This window comes from Mus caroli, chromosome 11 (assembly GCF_900094665.2).
Source record: "Mus caroli chromosome 11, CAROLI_EIJ_v1.1, whole genome shotgun sequence".
Lineage (NCBI taxonomy): Eukaryota > Metazoa > Chordata > Mammalia > Rodentia > Muridae > Mus > Mus caroli.
This window is the reverse complement of record NC_034580.1, coordinates 41,543,626-41,558,498: the sequence shown is the minus strand read 5'-3', so window position 1 is coordinate 41,558,498 and position 14,873 is coordinate 41,543,626. Positions and strand designations below refer to the sequence as shown.

Genomic DNA, 14,873 nt, shown 5'->3' with positions numbered 1-14,873 from the left:
TTTCCAGAGTTGAAAATCAAACAGATGACCCAACATTGAGATATGTTTGTTGATTGCCCACCATGGTGTGCTCGTCACTATGTTGAGAGTATGCAGGTTGTCAAAACACATTTCAGAAAGTGCGAACCACAGCTCTCAGGCAAGCATAGGAATCGATGTAATTCACTAATGGGGGAACATTGTGGATGTTGAAGTGGGTTCAAGTGAGAATTAGGAAAAGACACGAGCATTAGAGAAAAGAGTTTAGAGTACTGTAGCCAGGTCAGAGAGAAACCTGGTTGATTGTCTCTAGTGCACTGAAACTGTGAGCCTTGGGGTTGACATTTCTGCTCAGTGGAAATCATTTGTGTCTCTTGAATGAAGGCCGACAGGTTATTAAGGATCTTCACAGAACTAAAACTTCAATCAGTAATCTATAGCCTTCACGGAAGGTTGAAGTGTGATGGCTGCACAAGTTATAAATAGGCCACAGATAATTGGGTTCTATGTTTTCACCGGTTCAACTTTTTGGCATGTGAGACATATCTTACTAATATGTTAAAAATAACAGCTGCTGTCAGGTAGTGGTGGCACACACCTTTAATCCCAGTACTTGGGAGGCAGAGGCAGGCAGATTTCTGAGTTTGAGGCCAACCTGGTCTACAGAGTGAGTTCCAGGACAGCCAGGGATACACAGAGAAACCCTGTCTCGAAAAACCAAAAAATAAAAATAAAAATAAAAATAAAAAATGTAAAAATTAAAAAAATAACAGCTGCTGGTGAATGTTTTTGCCTTAACTAAATAACTTATACTCGAAGGCCCTAAATGTAGTGTGTCTTCCAGATCCCACCCATGTGTGTGAATGTGTGTGTGTGTGTGTGTTTTGTGTCTGCATGTGTGACCATACACAATGTGTGTATGTAGGGTACATGTGCACTCATGTAAGTAAATGTGGGCACATACATGCTGGTGAATGCCTGTGGCCATCAGAGGACAACCCAGGTCCCTGAGCAAGCACCTTTTGCCTTCTGAGCCTTCTCCTTGGCCACCAATGCTATTCTTAATAAATCGTGTTATTCTAAAAAAGGCAATAGAATGCAATACTTAATTCTCAAGTAATCAATGCGATACCACCATTTTCACCCACTCTGTGGGATAATATAAACTTCTGAAGGGGAATGTTAAGTAACAGTTTAATAAGCTACAGTAGTGCACACTGTCTACTCTACATGCTTTTAATGTACTTTTCCTTTAAAAGGAACGTTGGGGTACACATATGGGTTATGATCTATCCTCAAAGAGTCTATAAGCTGCAGAACATTCATAAGAGCACAAAAAAAAAAAAACCCAACAAGGGGCAAATAAACAAACGCTAGAGAAATCATGAAGGAGAGGAACAGACATATCTAATACTCATCACTGTGCTTAAAACCAACACTAACTTTTTGTAAGAAAGAATGCCATCCAAAACTGATTCTAAAATTCCTCGTCTGTATGTTTTAAATTGGGCTAAGTGAGATATGAGCAAGGTGAAGAAAGAGAGACAAAACCGCATGTAGCATGTGGAGTACAGACATGCAGGGCTATAGACAACTAGAATCTAAACATTTACTGTGCAAAGAGGTTACAGGTCAGTAGAGTTTGTTCCCCATTAGTATTTTGAACCCTGGGCAGAGAGGCAGCTATATATAGCTTTTTCAATGAGTCTGCAGCCTGGGGTGGAGGGAGGGGATGTTGTGAGCTAGGCAGGATGTGAAGGTGGGGAGATTTTCATACTCTACACAATACGTGCCTACTGGGTAAATCCCCAGGCCTAAAATATAATCCACAGTACTTTCATGTTGGGTGCTGCAAGGCAGGTGGCGTAGGATGAACCGCACTGTGCCTGGGCACTAGGACCTGAGGAAGCCAACTTGATTTCTGCTTTCCCTTTGCGCAGTCTGGAAAGACCACAGGAACCTAATTCTTCCCCTGAGGGCCAGCATGCAAATCAGCTCGCTGGTGCCTTGGGGCTGAAAGAAGCTGATATACAAGACAGCAGCGGACAGCTGATCAAAAGAATGGCATTGCCCAATAGTATGCTCCAACTGTCTCCCTCCTCTTCCTTCTGCCCTGCTCAGCCTTACTCAGCTGTCCTCTCAACCAAAATTCTTCCCTGATGATGCCTTTTAGAACTAGTCCCTGAATTATCTCTGAAAAGTGCGGTTAGACGTAAGTTTAAATTTCATTTGCTGGCTTGATTATAATATCAAAAATATGAAACACTTTGATAACTAGATTTGTATTTAGATTTTGTTTTCCATCTTTATTTTTATTTTACATGTATGGGTGTTTGACCTCGATGTATGTCTATGCACTGCTTGCATGCAATGCCCTCAGACACCAGTAGAGGGTACTGAGTTTCCTGGGACTAGTTACAGACTGTTGTAAGCCACTGTGTAGGTACTGGGAATTGAAGCTGGGTTCTCGGGAAAAGCAGCTATTGTTCTTAATAGATAAGCTAGCTGTCCAGCTCAGTTATATCAATATGATAGGTACACTTTTAATTCCAGCGTTATGGAGGCAAAGGCTGAAGCATCTCTGTGACTTTCCAGCTTTGTCAACATAGCAAGTTCCAGAACAGCCAGGATTATATACTAAGGCCCTGTCTCAGAAAATAGAATAAAATAAATAATTAAAAAACAAAAACAAAAAAACCTTAGTTCTAAGCTTCCTGGTTATTTCAGCTATCACTAGCAACAATTTCTCTTTTTTTCTGAATCTTCTCCTTTTCCACTTCTCCCCCCCTTCTCCTTTTCTCCTCCTCCTCTTCCTCCTCCTCCTCCTTCTTTTTCTTCTCCTCCTTCTTTGCTCTCCTCTTCCTCCTCCTTCTTTTTCTTCTCCTCCTTCTTTGCTCTCCTCTCCTCTTCCTCCTCTTCCTTCTCCCCCTTCTTCTTTGTTCTCCTATCCTCCTCCTCTCTTCTTCTTCTTTATTCTATGCATATATGTGTATCCCTATATGAAAATATGCCATCTGTGTGTGAATGCCCGTGGAGGCTGGAAGAGAGTATTGGATCCTCTGCAGCTCGAGTTACAAATGGCCATGAGCTGCCTGATGTATGCCCGGGGATGCAAATCAGACCTGCTGTATGCCCTATCACTAGTCAAACAGAAAATTTCTGATACTTTATTCTTTATTTTAAGTTAGAAATTTAAATATTTTAACATTATTTTGCTTTATGTAAGTTAAAAAGATTTATCTACCATTCTGGTTCCACTTGTTAGAAATATGCTGTATAAATTTTCTGACATTGATGTATGTACGTACATGTGTGTGTGTGTGTGTGTGTGTACTCACACAAGTGAGCATGTGCACTCTGGTGTTCTTTAGAGAATTACCCCCTCTCCACACTCAACGCAGACAGCTGGATAGAGCTGACTCCTACGGCACCTCTAATCCAGGAAGACTTAGAATTTCATAACCAAATCCCGTTGCCTTGGCTCTATTGACCATGGTCTATATGATTGTGGAGTCCAGTTAAATCCAACCTTCTCAAACACCAGATCAATCCAGACAACAAAAATGCATTGTAATCAAGCCACTGCTGATAGATCAGGGCCACAGAACAGACTTGGAAGCTGAAAGGAGGTTGTACAGCGTATTTAAAGATGAGACCATAAAGAGAAGGGGTCTGGGTAAACTGTAGCAGTGTCCAGTCTTTTTTGACATAAGGAATTGAGCAAAGGGGTTTCCGTCCATCAGGATAGGAAGTGTTTCCTGAGCCTGGGAACTTAGTTTGATCCTGCCAGCAAGATGGAGAAGTTGTCTTTGAGACGTCTGGACTCAGACAACTGTTTCCTTTATATTAGAAACTTTTCAGCTATTGAGAAGTCCCCAGCTCCCCTAGGGCCTGGGACCTTGAAATTAGTTTCTCCCTATGATTAAATGGAGTCTGAAAACAAAATGATAGTATTCAGAATAATTTTCTTTTGCTTGTTCCCAATATAAGCACCCTCCCCAAGCTAAGCTAACGACTGAAGGAAGATACTGGTGTTACCAAACCAAGCGGATATGGTCCTTTTGCTCTACCCAGGTAGAAATCACAGGTAGTGACAGAGAAGCACTTGATCAGGCCTTCAGCAGCTCTTGAATCCCTTGGCATTCAACAGCAGCAGACAGGTGGGAGCAGCGGTTGGTGACACAGTCTACTGTTACAGCTCCCACACAGAGCTCTGAGAATCGCAGCCTTAGCTCTACAGACCACACAGTTCTTGTCTACGCCTTAGAAGTCAGGATTCCACAGCTCTTAGAAGTGACCAATATTACAGTTTACAGGCCTGCTATATGCAAGATACTGACCTTAAGCCGTGAGAGGTCCGTGGAGATCTTCCAATAACTAGAGTCTGCAGTCTCTCTTCTCTGGCCCATTGCCCATTGTCAGCCTCAGTTCTCTGCCCTGTTCATGCTCCATCCATTCCCTCTTCCTCCTGCCCAGGAAGGTCTCTCAAATGTTCAGCCCCTATAGTCCTTGTCACAGTTGCCATCGCCTGGGAGGCAGCTATTCCTGCTCCTTCACACTGCTGCTGCTGTCCATCCGTCTTGTGGCTCTGCCCCTTCTTCAGCTGCCAAGCTTGTCAGTCCCACAACTCAGCCCGGAAGCTAGTCTGAGGTCGCCATTGCTGTTGCCCTGCAGAACTTCCCCCACCATTGTTGTTCCACCACCAACTGCTTCTCTCTTCCCCTTACTAGCTCAGCTCAGGGCAGTCCTCTAGAAGTGGTTAAGAAAAGGCCACTGTATAGAAACCATTGCAGGGACCTAGTGTGGCAACAGCAGGGAGAGCAAGCAGCCCATGCGGCTTGGGGGGTGGGGTGTGGCGGTACTTACCAGTACACTCTCCAAGTGAGGTTAGGAGCTTACTTATCTAGCTAAAGATGGGTGTTTGCACCAACTACAGAAAATTTCCCATGCAGATGAAGGCTTGTGTTGGCAGCAATCACAGCACCATCCCCTTTGTACCAGCTGCAGCGCTAGGCCACTGTGGTCAGTGCTTTTCCTCCCTGGCCTAGGTGGAAAGGGTTAAGAACCATCTAGCATTCACCAAGGTTTGGGATATAGCAAAAATAAGTAAATGAATACATAAGTACATAAAAAACCAAAATAAAACAAACCATGGTACAAATTGACCATGGTACAGCTCCAGGAACCAGAGCAAGCAGCCCTGTGTGCAGGGTGGTTTCCATGTGGCACCTGTAGTTTCAGAACAGCTGGTGCAGCAGGGTGGACCAGGTGGGTATTTAACTAACAGTCTTTTTGCTCAAGGCAACTAGGAAAGAGCAACAGTTGCAAATTAAGACGTTAAGTTGCTATATGATGAAGTGAATGCAGATGAATGTGAATGCAGATGAATGCGAACGCTTAGGAAGTTGGAGAGGAAGGAAAAGGAGATGAAGAAAAATGTAGATGCACTTACAATGAGCACTTCAAGGCCATATGATTAACACCAACAATGAGGTTAAGAGTATTGTAACAATGCTTAGCCCTTGTCCCACAGCGAGTGTCCTGCCTCATTCCTATCACTGGGATGATTCATTTCTTCTTTAATTAAAAATTAGCTTTCCAACACAATGTACAAAGTAACGGTCTCCACTGACATTTCCACCACTGCCCTGTTCTTATTCCTCCCTTTCTCCCTCCTATACACCCCCACACACACTTGACGGTCCCTTTTGCCACCTCCCTAAAGTAGTCACCTTCTGTCCTCCTGTCACATGTGTTCATACCCCTCCCTCCTTTGAGACCTCTTCTCTACCCCCACTCCCCCACCCCCCCACACACATACACTTAAATCTAGGATCCACTTATGAGGAAAAAAAAAAAACTGTGCCATTTGTCTTTCTGAATCTGACTTGGTTTGTTTGTTTGTTTGTTTGTTTGTTTTAACATAGTGATTTCCAGTTCCATCAATTTCCCTGTAAATGTCATTTTTCTCCAGTGCTAAATAAAATCCCATTTTGTGTGTGTGTGTGTGTGTTATATATACATATTTTTTAGCCCATCATCTGCTAATGGACATCTAGGCTTTTTCTACTTTGTCTTTCTGAGATGCTTTCTGGAAGTATTAGGAGAAAATCCAGGCCACACAATAAAATGTCACACTGTTACTCCTAACAACCATTTTCATGCCATGGAGAACAGCTCTGGGGAGCGGACTCAGCGCAGAACCAAGGAATGGCAAGCTGAATGTACCTGGACCACACACAATTAAGTTAAATTGTTTTGCGCTCTCTCTCTCTCTCTCTCTCTCTCTCTCTCTCTCTCTCTCTTTATTAAGTAAGGCTTCCTCAATTCATCTCAGGCTCCAAAGGCTCATAAAAAGTATAATTCAAGGTGTGAAATATTTCTGAATTCCAAACTATGGGTGCTGTCTCATCCACTAAGACACAGAAAAGGCAAAACCAGTTCTGCTGGTAAATGTCTACCACTCCCACCCCCAGACTTCAGAAACCAAGGCTTAAAGAATCAGGGGACTGATCTTGGGGTACTGTAAATTTTTTTACCATCAGTCAGACAAAAGAGTCCTAAACTCTTGTATTCCCCTGAAGCCAGGTAAAAGAGACTTTGAAGGTAGTTTGATTGGGCCTTGGAAATGTAACAAGTGTGTCTACATCCCAGTAAGACAACGGCAAACACCTATGGACAGCTGTTTATTTGACAACAGAGAGAACAGATGTCCTTGGGACCTGTGGTTCATCAGCAGGGGCAGGGCAGGAGTGCTGGAATCCTGGGAAGAAATGTAAAAATCAATGAACAAGGAGTGGGACCAATGAAGGACACTCAGCAGGAAAATCTTAAAAACAACAACACTTGGAACTAGAGTTTTCCACAAAGAAAGTTTGTGTATCTACATCACACCCCAAGGGTGCCAACCCTGGGTCACCAGTGTCGTCATATTCAGTTCCGTGCCTTTGCTGCTGCTGCTGCTCCTCCTCCTCCTCCTTTCTTCTCCTCCCCTTCCCTCCTTCTTCCTCCTCCTCCTCCACTTCCCTCCTCTCTCCTCCTCCCCTTCCCTCCTTCTTCCTCCTCCTCCTCCTCCCTCCTCCTTTCCTCTCTCCTGAGCCTGAACCTGAGCAGCAGAAATACAGCTGGTATCTCAGGGAGGAAGAAGTAGACCCAACGGGAGAGTCAGATTGTGTCATATGGCAAAGCAAGACCAGCAGTCCATAGGATAGGTGCTCAGAGCTCCTTTTCATTGCCGTGTGTGTGTGTGTGTGTGTGTGTGTGTGTGTGTGTGTGTGTGTTGGGGCTATATTTATGTGGATATGTGAATGTGGATGCAGGTGCCCATGGAGTCTAGAAGAAGGTACCTGATGCCTTGGAGTTAGAGTTGTAAATCACCTGTCCTGGATCCTAGAAACCAGACCAGGTCCTCTTGGTCCATGAGTAGTGTATGCCATTTACTGCTGAGCCACTTCTCCCGCCCTGTGCTTAAGAGTTTGGATGAGCAGCTCTAACCAGGAACTGGTCTGCTGATCTGTAGTGTTCATTATAGATGCCAGTGTGTGGACTACAGTAACAAACCCCAGCGTTCATCACCCAGTCACAGCAGTTGTCACTTCAGGAATGCCATTTCCTATGCATTCTAACAAAGCAGATCTCAGCACTGGATTATTGTGTCAATCATTTAGTGCACACCTATAAAACATGCAGCAATAGCGTCGGTAGCATGCCTTAAAATGTAGCAATGGTTCCTAGATTTCATCACATACCCAGTCAGTGTTTAAATTCCCCAAGATGGCTCATAATACCTTTTCACAGTTAATTTGTTTGGCTCTGAATTCTAAGTCTTCCCATATTGGAACCATGTCCTAAGGTCTTTTTCTCATCGACAGATTCCCACCCATTTTATTTGATGGGGCTCCTGGTTCTTTTGTCCTTAGCATTTGGTGTATTCTGGACTTACCCAGTTACGTCTTTTCCTGTTCTCTTCCATGTTCATCTCTTGAGCTTCCTGGCAGGTCAGATTTAGATCTAAACCTCTGACCAGAGTCATATGTGACTCTGTTCTCTCTCGACAAGGCATCTGTGTGGGTGGCTTGCTTGCTTCCTAGCAAATTACCACAGAAGCCACATAGCATCTGCTTGTCTGTCCTGGGAAGATGGTCAGCCTGTCACTGTGCGGTCACTTCTTACTGATTGTACATTTCCGTACTGACCTGTGACACAGCGAGTTTAACAGTCACTAGGGTCATCAGACACATGCAGATTGTGGAGTAGTCTTTCCTGCTTCACTTAAAATTATTAAATAGTTGATGACTAAACTGAAGTGTACTCTTTCATGGGAAGCAGAAGAACCTCATTTATGTTTGTTTTCAGTCTCCAGAATATTAAGTTGGCTATTCACCGCCCTCTGAAAGTTGTCACTGGGATGGGCTGTTTTCAGTTTTCTTTTCAACTAACTCATCACACCTTTTTTTTTTTTTTTTTGGTGCTTAAAACTGTCCTATCCTTGGCTAATCAGAGTTCTCTTGTATTGTTGGGATTTTAGTTATTGATCTTTTATTGTTTTTTTTCCCCTGCATGTGGTATATGTGTATATGTGTGGTGTATGGCCACATGTACAGGTGTACCCATGCACAGGCCAGATGAAAGCTTCAGGTGTCTTCTATCATCCTGTGTTCTTCAGTGGCTGCAAGGCCTCTCTCTGTTTCTCATCTAAACTGGCAGCCATGTAGCTCTAGGAATCTATCTACCTGTCTCTACCCTTCAAAGAGCTGCCATGCAAGAGACTATGCCTGGCTTGTTCTGTGGATGCTAGGACCTGAACTCCAGTCCTTGTGTTATAAAGCAAGTGTTCTTAACCACTGTGGCATCTCCCCAGCTTCCTCTGCATTAGTGTTTGCTTTTCATTCAGGCAGGGTATCACCATGTAGCCTCGTGCTGGTTACAGGCGCCAGTATGAGCTTTTGGAATGTGTCTCCTGTAAACTAAACTTTTAAAACCAAAATAAAAATAAAGAGATTGTCTTACTCTGACAGAGAAAATGTTGGAGGTTCTCACATTACATTTAAGAGTGGACATAGAATAGTCCCTGTAAGTGGTTTGCAGTGCTCTATGTTGTAGAAAATGAAATTATTGCTTATTGTACTACATGGAGACTTCGCAAATGAAGGACAGTGGTACCTCATATTCTTCTTTCCCTGGTGAAAGTACCATATAAAGTCTGTCAATCATTGCACCTGAATCAATCTGGCATAAACCTACCCTTTCCAAAGTAATTTACATTATAGCTGAGAAGATAGTATATGAGACTACATGATATTAGAGTTGGGTGTGCTACCAGTAACAGAAACTAAAATGACAGGGTCCGAGAAAATATTAATGGTGTATTTCTTTTTATGTTAAAAGATATGATCCTCTGCTTCTGAGCCTCTCATCGGAGAGGAAGTGTGAAGAGGCACTCCACTGCTAGCATGAGTGACCAGATCTGTGGTCATCACAGCCTCAGACTCCTCCTATTGGGGATCCATTGTTCTCATGTGTAACCTCCACAGTATGTAGTATAAAATAGTTCTTCCAGCTCCAACCATCAAGTCGACACCCTAGTCAGTAGTAGGAAAGGGAGGAGATGGGAAGATGCCCTTTAAGGAACCCCCTGCTTTTCTTGAGACGGCCTCCTGAGAGCTGAGATTACAGATGCACAGTATCACATCCCACCAGGATGCTTCGATTTCTGCAGTATTCTCTTGTTCAGAGAAGAGTTGTATGGCTATACCAAGTTACAGAAAAGGCTAAAAATGATGTCGTCTTTAGGCAGGCTGCCCAGATGTCCAGATAATCTTCAGGCAATCAGTTACCCTAGAGAAAGGAAAGAGAAGGAAATTAGTAATTTTTGCTACAAACTGTATTTTTAAAAGTGTACCTCTTTTGTACATATTTTTCTGTCTTAAAATCTCAGCTTATCCCTCCTCCCCTTCATCTCCCCTTCCCTTTCCTCTCTTCCTTTTCCCTCCCCGCCTCTTTTTGCCTTCATTATTCAGCAGCATCCAATGTATGATGTGAACGGAGAATGCAATTAGCAATTACATCTAAAACTACATAGGAAAGTTGTACTGCCTCCCTCCCTTTGTCTTGTCCTCTGTTGTTCTCTGCTGAGCTGCCTCTGCTTGCCCTGGGACTTCTTGGTTATTAACTTCCTGGTCACAGTGACCCTTACATAAGTTCAACACCATAACATTGTCCTGACTCAAAGGTCAGACCCTGTGAATTGTCCACAGGGCAGATGAGCTTTAGTTCCCAAAGAACCCTTACAAGGAGGTAGCTTGCTGTCTGTCTGTGTGTCCTGCCTCCTAATTAGAGTCCTTAAGGCAGAGGAAAATAGGAGAGAGGATTCCATGTGGGACAGTCTGAAAGGCTTCCCAGAGAAAGTTGCAGGTCGGCGAGGCTGGCAGTATCTCATAGGCGCTCACTGGAAGAGAAAGAGACAAGAGAGTGTGTTCAGACACAGGACACTGCATTTTTGAAGTAGCATACACAGAAGGCCTGCAGGACACCTGGAAGCCAGGCATACCAAAGGTGTCAAAAGGGGCCCCTGCAGTGCCTCATACAAGACCCCTGTTGCTTCCTTTTATAGATGAAGGAACTGATGTTCCAAGCCATTGGATAGTGGTAGGTAGTAGAGATGGAATTCCAACCGATAGGTAGAATAAACAGCCCTGTGCAGATCTCTGCATGCACTAATCCCTGTAACCTGTGACTGGGTGACGTTGGGTGATAAAGGGGAATTTACATTCCAAATGGAGTTAAAGCGCCCATCTGCTGACCTTAAAATAGGGAGCCTGTCCTAGACGGCCACTGTGAGAAGGGTCCAGTGTGGTTCTCAGGATTCTTAAATGGAGCAGAGGTAGGAGGAAGAGGTTTTGGCAATACAGAGCAAGCAGGGCTCGACCTGCAGTTTTGGGGTTTGAAGATGGAGAAAAAAGAGTCAAGACGGAGGCCACCAGGGTGTCCCTCAGTAGGTAGGATGGTCCCAGAGGCAGTGTCCCCTAGAGATCTGCAAGAAAGGAGCATAGTCCCACAGTCACCATGACTGTCACTCAACCAGACACATTTCAGACTTCTAAACTAGAGAATTGTAAGGCGCTTTGAGCCTTGGGGCTCTATGGCGCTTTGAGCCACTAAGCCTGTGGCAGGCAGTCCATGATAATAGCAATGGGAAACTTACATACAAGCTGAGCTCCACTGACCCCTGGATCCCTTCCCTGGATCCCTGTTCTTCATCTCTTGTTTACGTGACTTAACTGTTGCCAAGGCTAAGCCAGGAGCTAGAAGAATTATAAGTGAACTCCTCTCATAATTCTAGGTTTCTTCAAACCTCTTTTTCAAACCATATAGCTAAGGGTACACATGTGCCTCCCAGCTTAGTGAATTTTGAAAGGATGTGGTCATGGCCTTTGACATCAGAGGAGGGAGCTCAGCGGTGAGGCTGGTTGATGCTGATAGAAAAGATAAGGTTAGAGGCAAGTTGCCTTTGAACGACTCTCTAAAGATCAACTGCATCCTGTCTCAGTCTCCGCTGTTCTTCTCCTTCAGTCGCACTGCGGGGTGATGCCCAAGGCGCATCACTTTTCAGAACTGGACCATGAACAACTTCATCCTCCTGGAAGAACAGCTGATCAAGAAGTCCCAACAGAAGAGAAGGACTTCTCCCTCGAATTTTAAAGTTCGTTTCTTTGTCTTAACGAAAGCCAGCCTGGCCTACTTCGAGGACCGCCACGGGGTATGAGAACGCTTACGTTGTGCTTTGCTTATTTATTTGTTTATTTACTTTGTTCTGGGTTTGGACTGAGCTGATTCCTGAGATAAACTTGAACACCTGGGATGCAGGCACAGTGTGTTTTGGAAGCCACCAAGTAGAGTTAGAGATCGGAACAAATGTGGAGAGTTCTGAGACTCCAGTGTCAGTTAGATTTGGCTATTTCAGCTCTAAAATCTGTAGGTTTAACGTTCATACATTTCTTATGTGGTGAATGTTGTGGATAGGACTTGAAGTTTATGTAAACATGAAGTATATGTGGCATTCACAGTCTGTAGGACAGTAAAATATTAACGATTGCTTATTAAGAGGTAAGGGGAAACCTAGCTCAACTTCCCTGTTTTACAAGAGAAGTGGTTCTTAGACTGTGAAGGTGAGGTCCTATGCCAGATTTTCACGACTTGAATTCTGCTTGTCTCAATGGTCATCACTGCCCTCAGGCCATGGGGTCATACTTCCATTAAAGTGACATTCTAAAGTTGGAAGGAACAACCCTCTTTGTGGCAAAACATCTCAGGAGACTAGGGGTGTGGAACACAGAGTTTCTGCCTGCAGAGCAGGGATCCTGCTAGAGTGTGTCGGCTTAGCTGGAGGTGTCTAATGACATCTTCATGCACAGCCATAACAACAAAAGCAAGCGAGTGTGTGTTAATACTACAGTGTAACAGGAGCACTGGGTGGTGCTGGGAGCTTAGCCCCGGGCTAAGTCCTCTCTGAGGCAGCCAAGGGCCAAGAGCATTGGCTGGGGAAAGACTTGGTCTTTTGAGAGTAGGGTTGCTTTCTCAAATAACCTAGGTCTATCTTGACTTTAAGTTACTCCGAGGCCAGAAGCTACAGGCCTCTGGATCTACTGACACTTGTTGCTAATGGCAGGGTGATTTAGGTAAAGGTATGTTGATGTCACACCCTTCTCAGTCCAGGCATCCAGAAGCCCCTCTGACTAGGCTGGTTAACTCTGTGAACCAGAGAGGAAGGAAAGGGAAAGAATTAAGATGCTTTATACAGGCAAATATGCACAGACACATATACATTCACACATATATTTACACTTTCATTCACAGTCTTATTTGCACGTTAACACATTCACATTTTTGTTGGGCCCAATCACCTATCTCATACACTCCACAAGCATTCATGCATGCTTACATACACACATATACCTACGAAGGTACATATAGGCAAACAGACATATACATTTGGATAGATGGATGGATGGGCAGAGTCCCCCAAGCCAAACTATCCAACTAACAACTTAATTTCTTTTCTCTGGCTTTTTTATACCTTCTCAGACAAAAATTTCTTTAGAAAATTACCCCAGAGGTAAAAATGTTACACAAAATTGAAGTTACAAAAAGATGTTGATATTTTAGCTCAAAGGAGTGTTTCATTCTATATGCTTGTTACAAGTTCAAAGCTTTTACGTGGCCCTGGCTTATCATAGTTCATATCTGTGGTTGTATCCTTGGGCCTAAATGTTTTTCCTTGAACACAAATTTGTCCCAAGTCTATTTCTCTTTTTAGTATAATTCTTAAAAGCTCATTGTGTTTCTTAGTATGCAGCCTTTACTTACTATTCTGAGGAATGGGCACATTCTAGCCTTGACTGTAACCTTATTACAACTTTCTAGCAAAGCAACTAAGACCATCTCTTAAAACTTTCTTCCTAAAATTGTTTGAATCAAATCAGGAATTCTATAGCATCATTATTAATTCATCTAAACAGCATTAATCCATGAACATTCATCTTCATGCTGATCTGAAGGAAATCTGATCAATAGGGTGGACTAATGCCCAGGGACTGTTCTTTGCATAATGACAGGAAAGGCATATCAGGTGTAAGAAGCAATCCTGAGATGACATCTCTTTGGCCTTACCATAAAGCTCACCCATTGCACACCATGCCAAATATCCAATGTACCACCTCTAGGAAGGCCCCCTGCTAACCTTAGCCTATCCTAGATGTCTCCTGACAGAGTGCGGGTCAAGTCGTCGCTGCACTTCCCACTGAGTGAGTCAGCTTGGGCAAATGTCCCCCATCAGACTCGTCTCCTTTGTAAATACAAGGACTAGACAGCAACACCAAGTTCCACTCTTTCTTTCAAGATCTTTTGTCTTGACATAGTGACGCTTGTTTAATACTCCTCAAACACTTTTCGAAGCTTGTTTGATTTCTCACCATATGATTGTAGTATTTCTACATCTTTAGAGGGGTTGGGCAGTGATGAGTGCTTAGGTTTTAGCTTGGTGCTCACCGAGACGAGGATGCTTCTGTTCCTTGCTGGTGTCTCGCTAGAAGATCCACGTGAGGGGAGTGAGATCCAGTCTGTGAGGCTTTCCATGAATGTGGAGCAAAACACTTAGGGGGGGAAACGCCTAGCCTTATAAGTGTCAGGTAAAATGATGCCTACCTCGCTGTACTTCTGCAGTGAAGAGAATCACTTGTCTTCAGCAGGGTCTCACTTATCACTTACCAATAGATTAGAGGCAGATAGACTGACATATGTTTAGGCCCCATTGGTCAGTGGCCAGGTGCCAAGCTGTGGGCCTGGGGGATTCCCCGCATCGAACTAATAGATCACATGGTATCAACTCTGTGCTTCTGTGAATGCAACATGAAATTCATGTTTCATAGTGAGAGCATAGCCACGCACCTTTAAATGGATTTTACACTTTAACCAGTTTTTAAAAAATAGTTTTTAATTTTGGAGATTATTATATAATTACATTATTTCCGCTTTTCCTTCCCTCTACCAAAGTCTCCCATGTATCTTCCTTGCTCTCATTCAAATTCACGGACCCTTTTCTCTTTACTTGTTGATGTTGTTGTTGGTGGTGGTGATGTATATGTGATAATGTTACTATATAACCCAAGCTGAAACTTGAAGCCTCCTAGCCTCAGCCTCCAGTGTGTCTTGATTATGAGTAGATTATAAGTAGGTGCCTCCACACCCGCTTTACCTCTTAAGAATCATAAAAAACATTTCTAACACAAGCTGGATATGGTGGCACTTGCTTGTAATCCCAACACTAAGGGGACTGAGGTAAGAGGATCAATTAAGTTCAGGGACAGCAGCCGGGCAGTGGTAGCGCACGCCTTTAA

At 43.7% G+C, this 14,873-nt stretch overlaps 1 protein-coding gene across 2 annotated transcripts in view; it reads left to right on the top strand.

Annotated features, from left to right (window-relative positions):
- The first annotated feature begins 11,494 nt into the window (after positions 1 to 11,494).
- Itk (IL2 inducible T cell kinase) overlaps positions 11,495 to 14,873 on the top strand; it is a 66,297-nt gene continuing 62,918 nt past the window's right edge. For both annotated transcript variants that reach the window (XM_021176287.1, XM_021176290.1), the window contains exon 1: positions 11,495 to 11,737. In XM_021176287.1, coding sequence (XP_021031946.1) covers positions 11,600 to 11,737 — 138 coding nt within the window. In that variant the 5' untranslated portion in view covers positions 11,495 to 11,599. The remainder of the gene's footprint in view (positions 11,738 to 14,873) is intronic.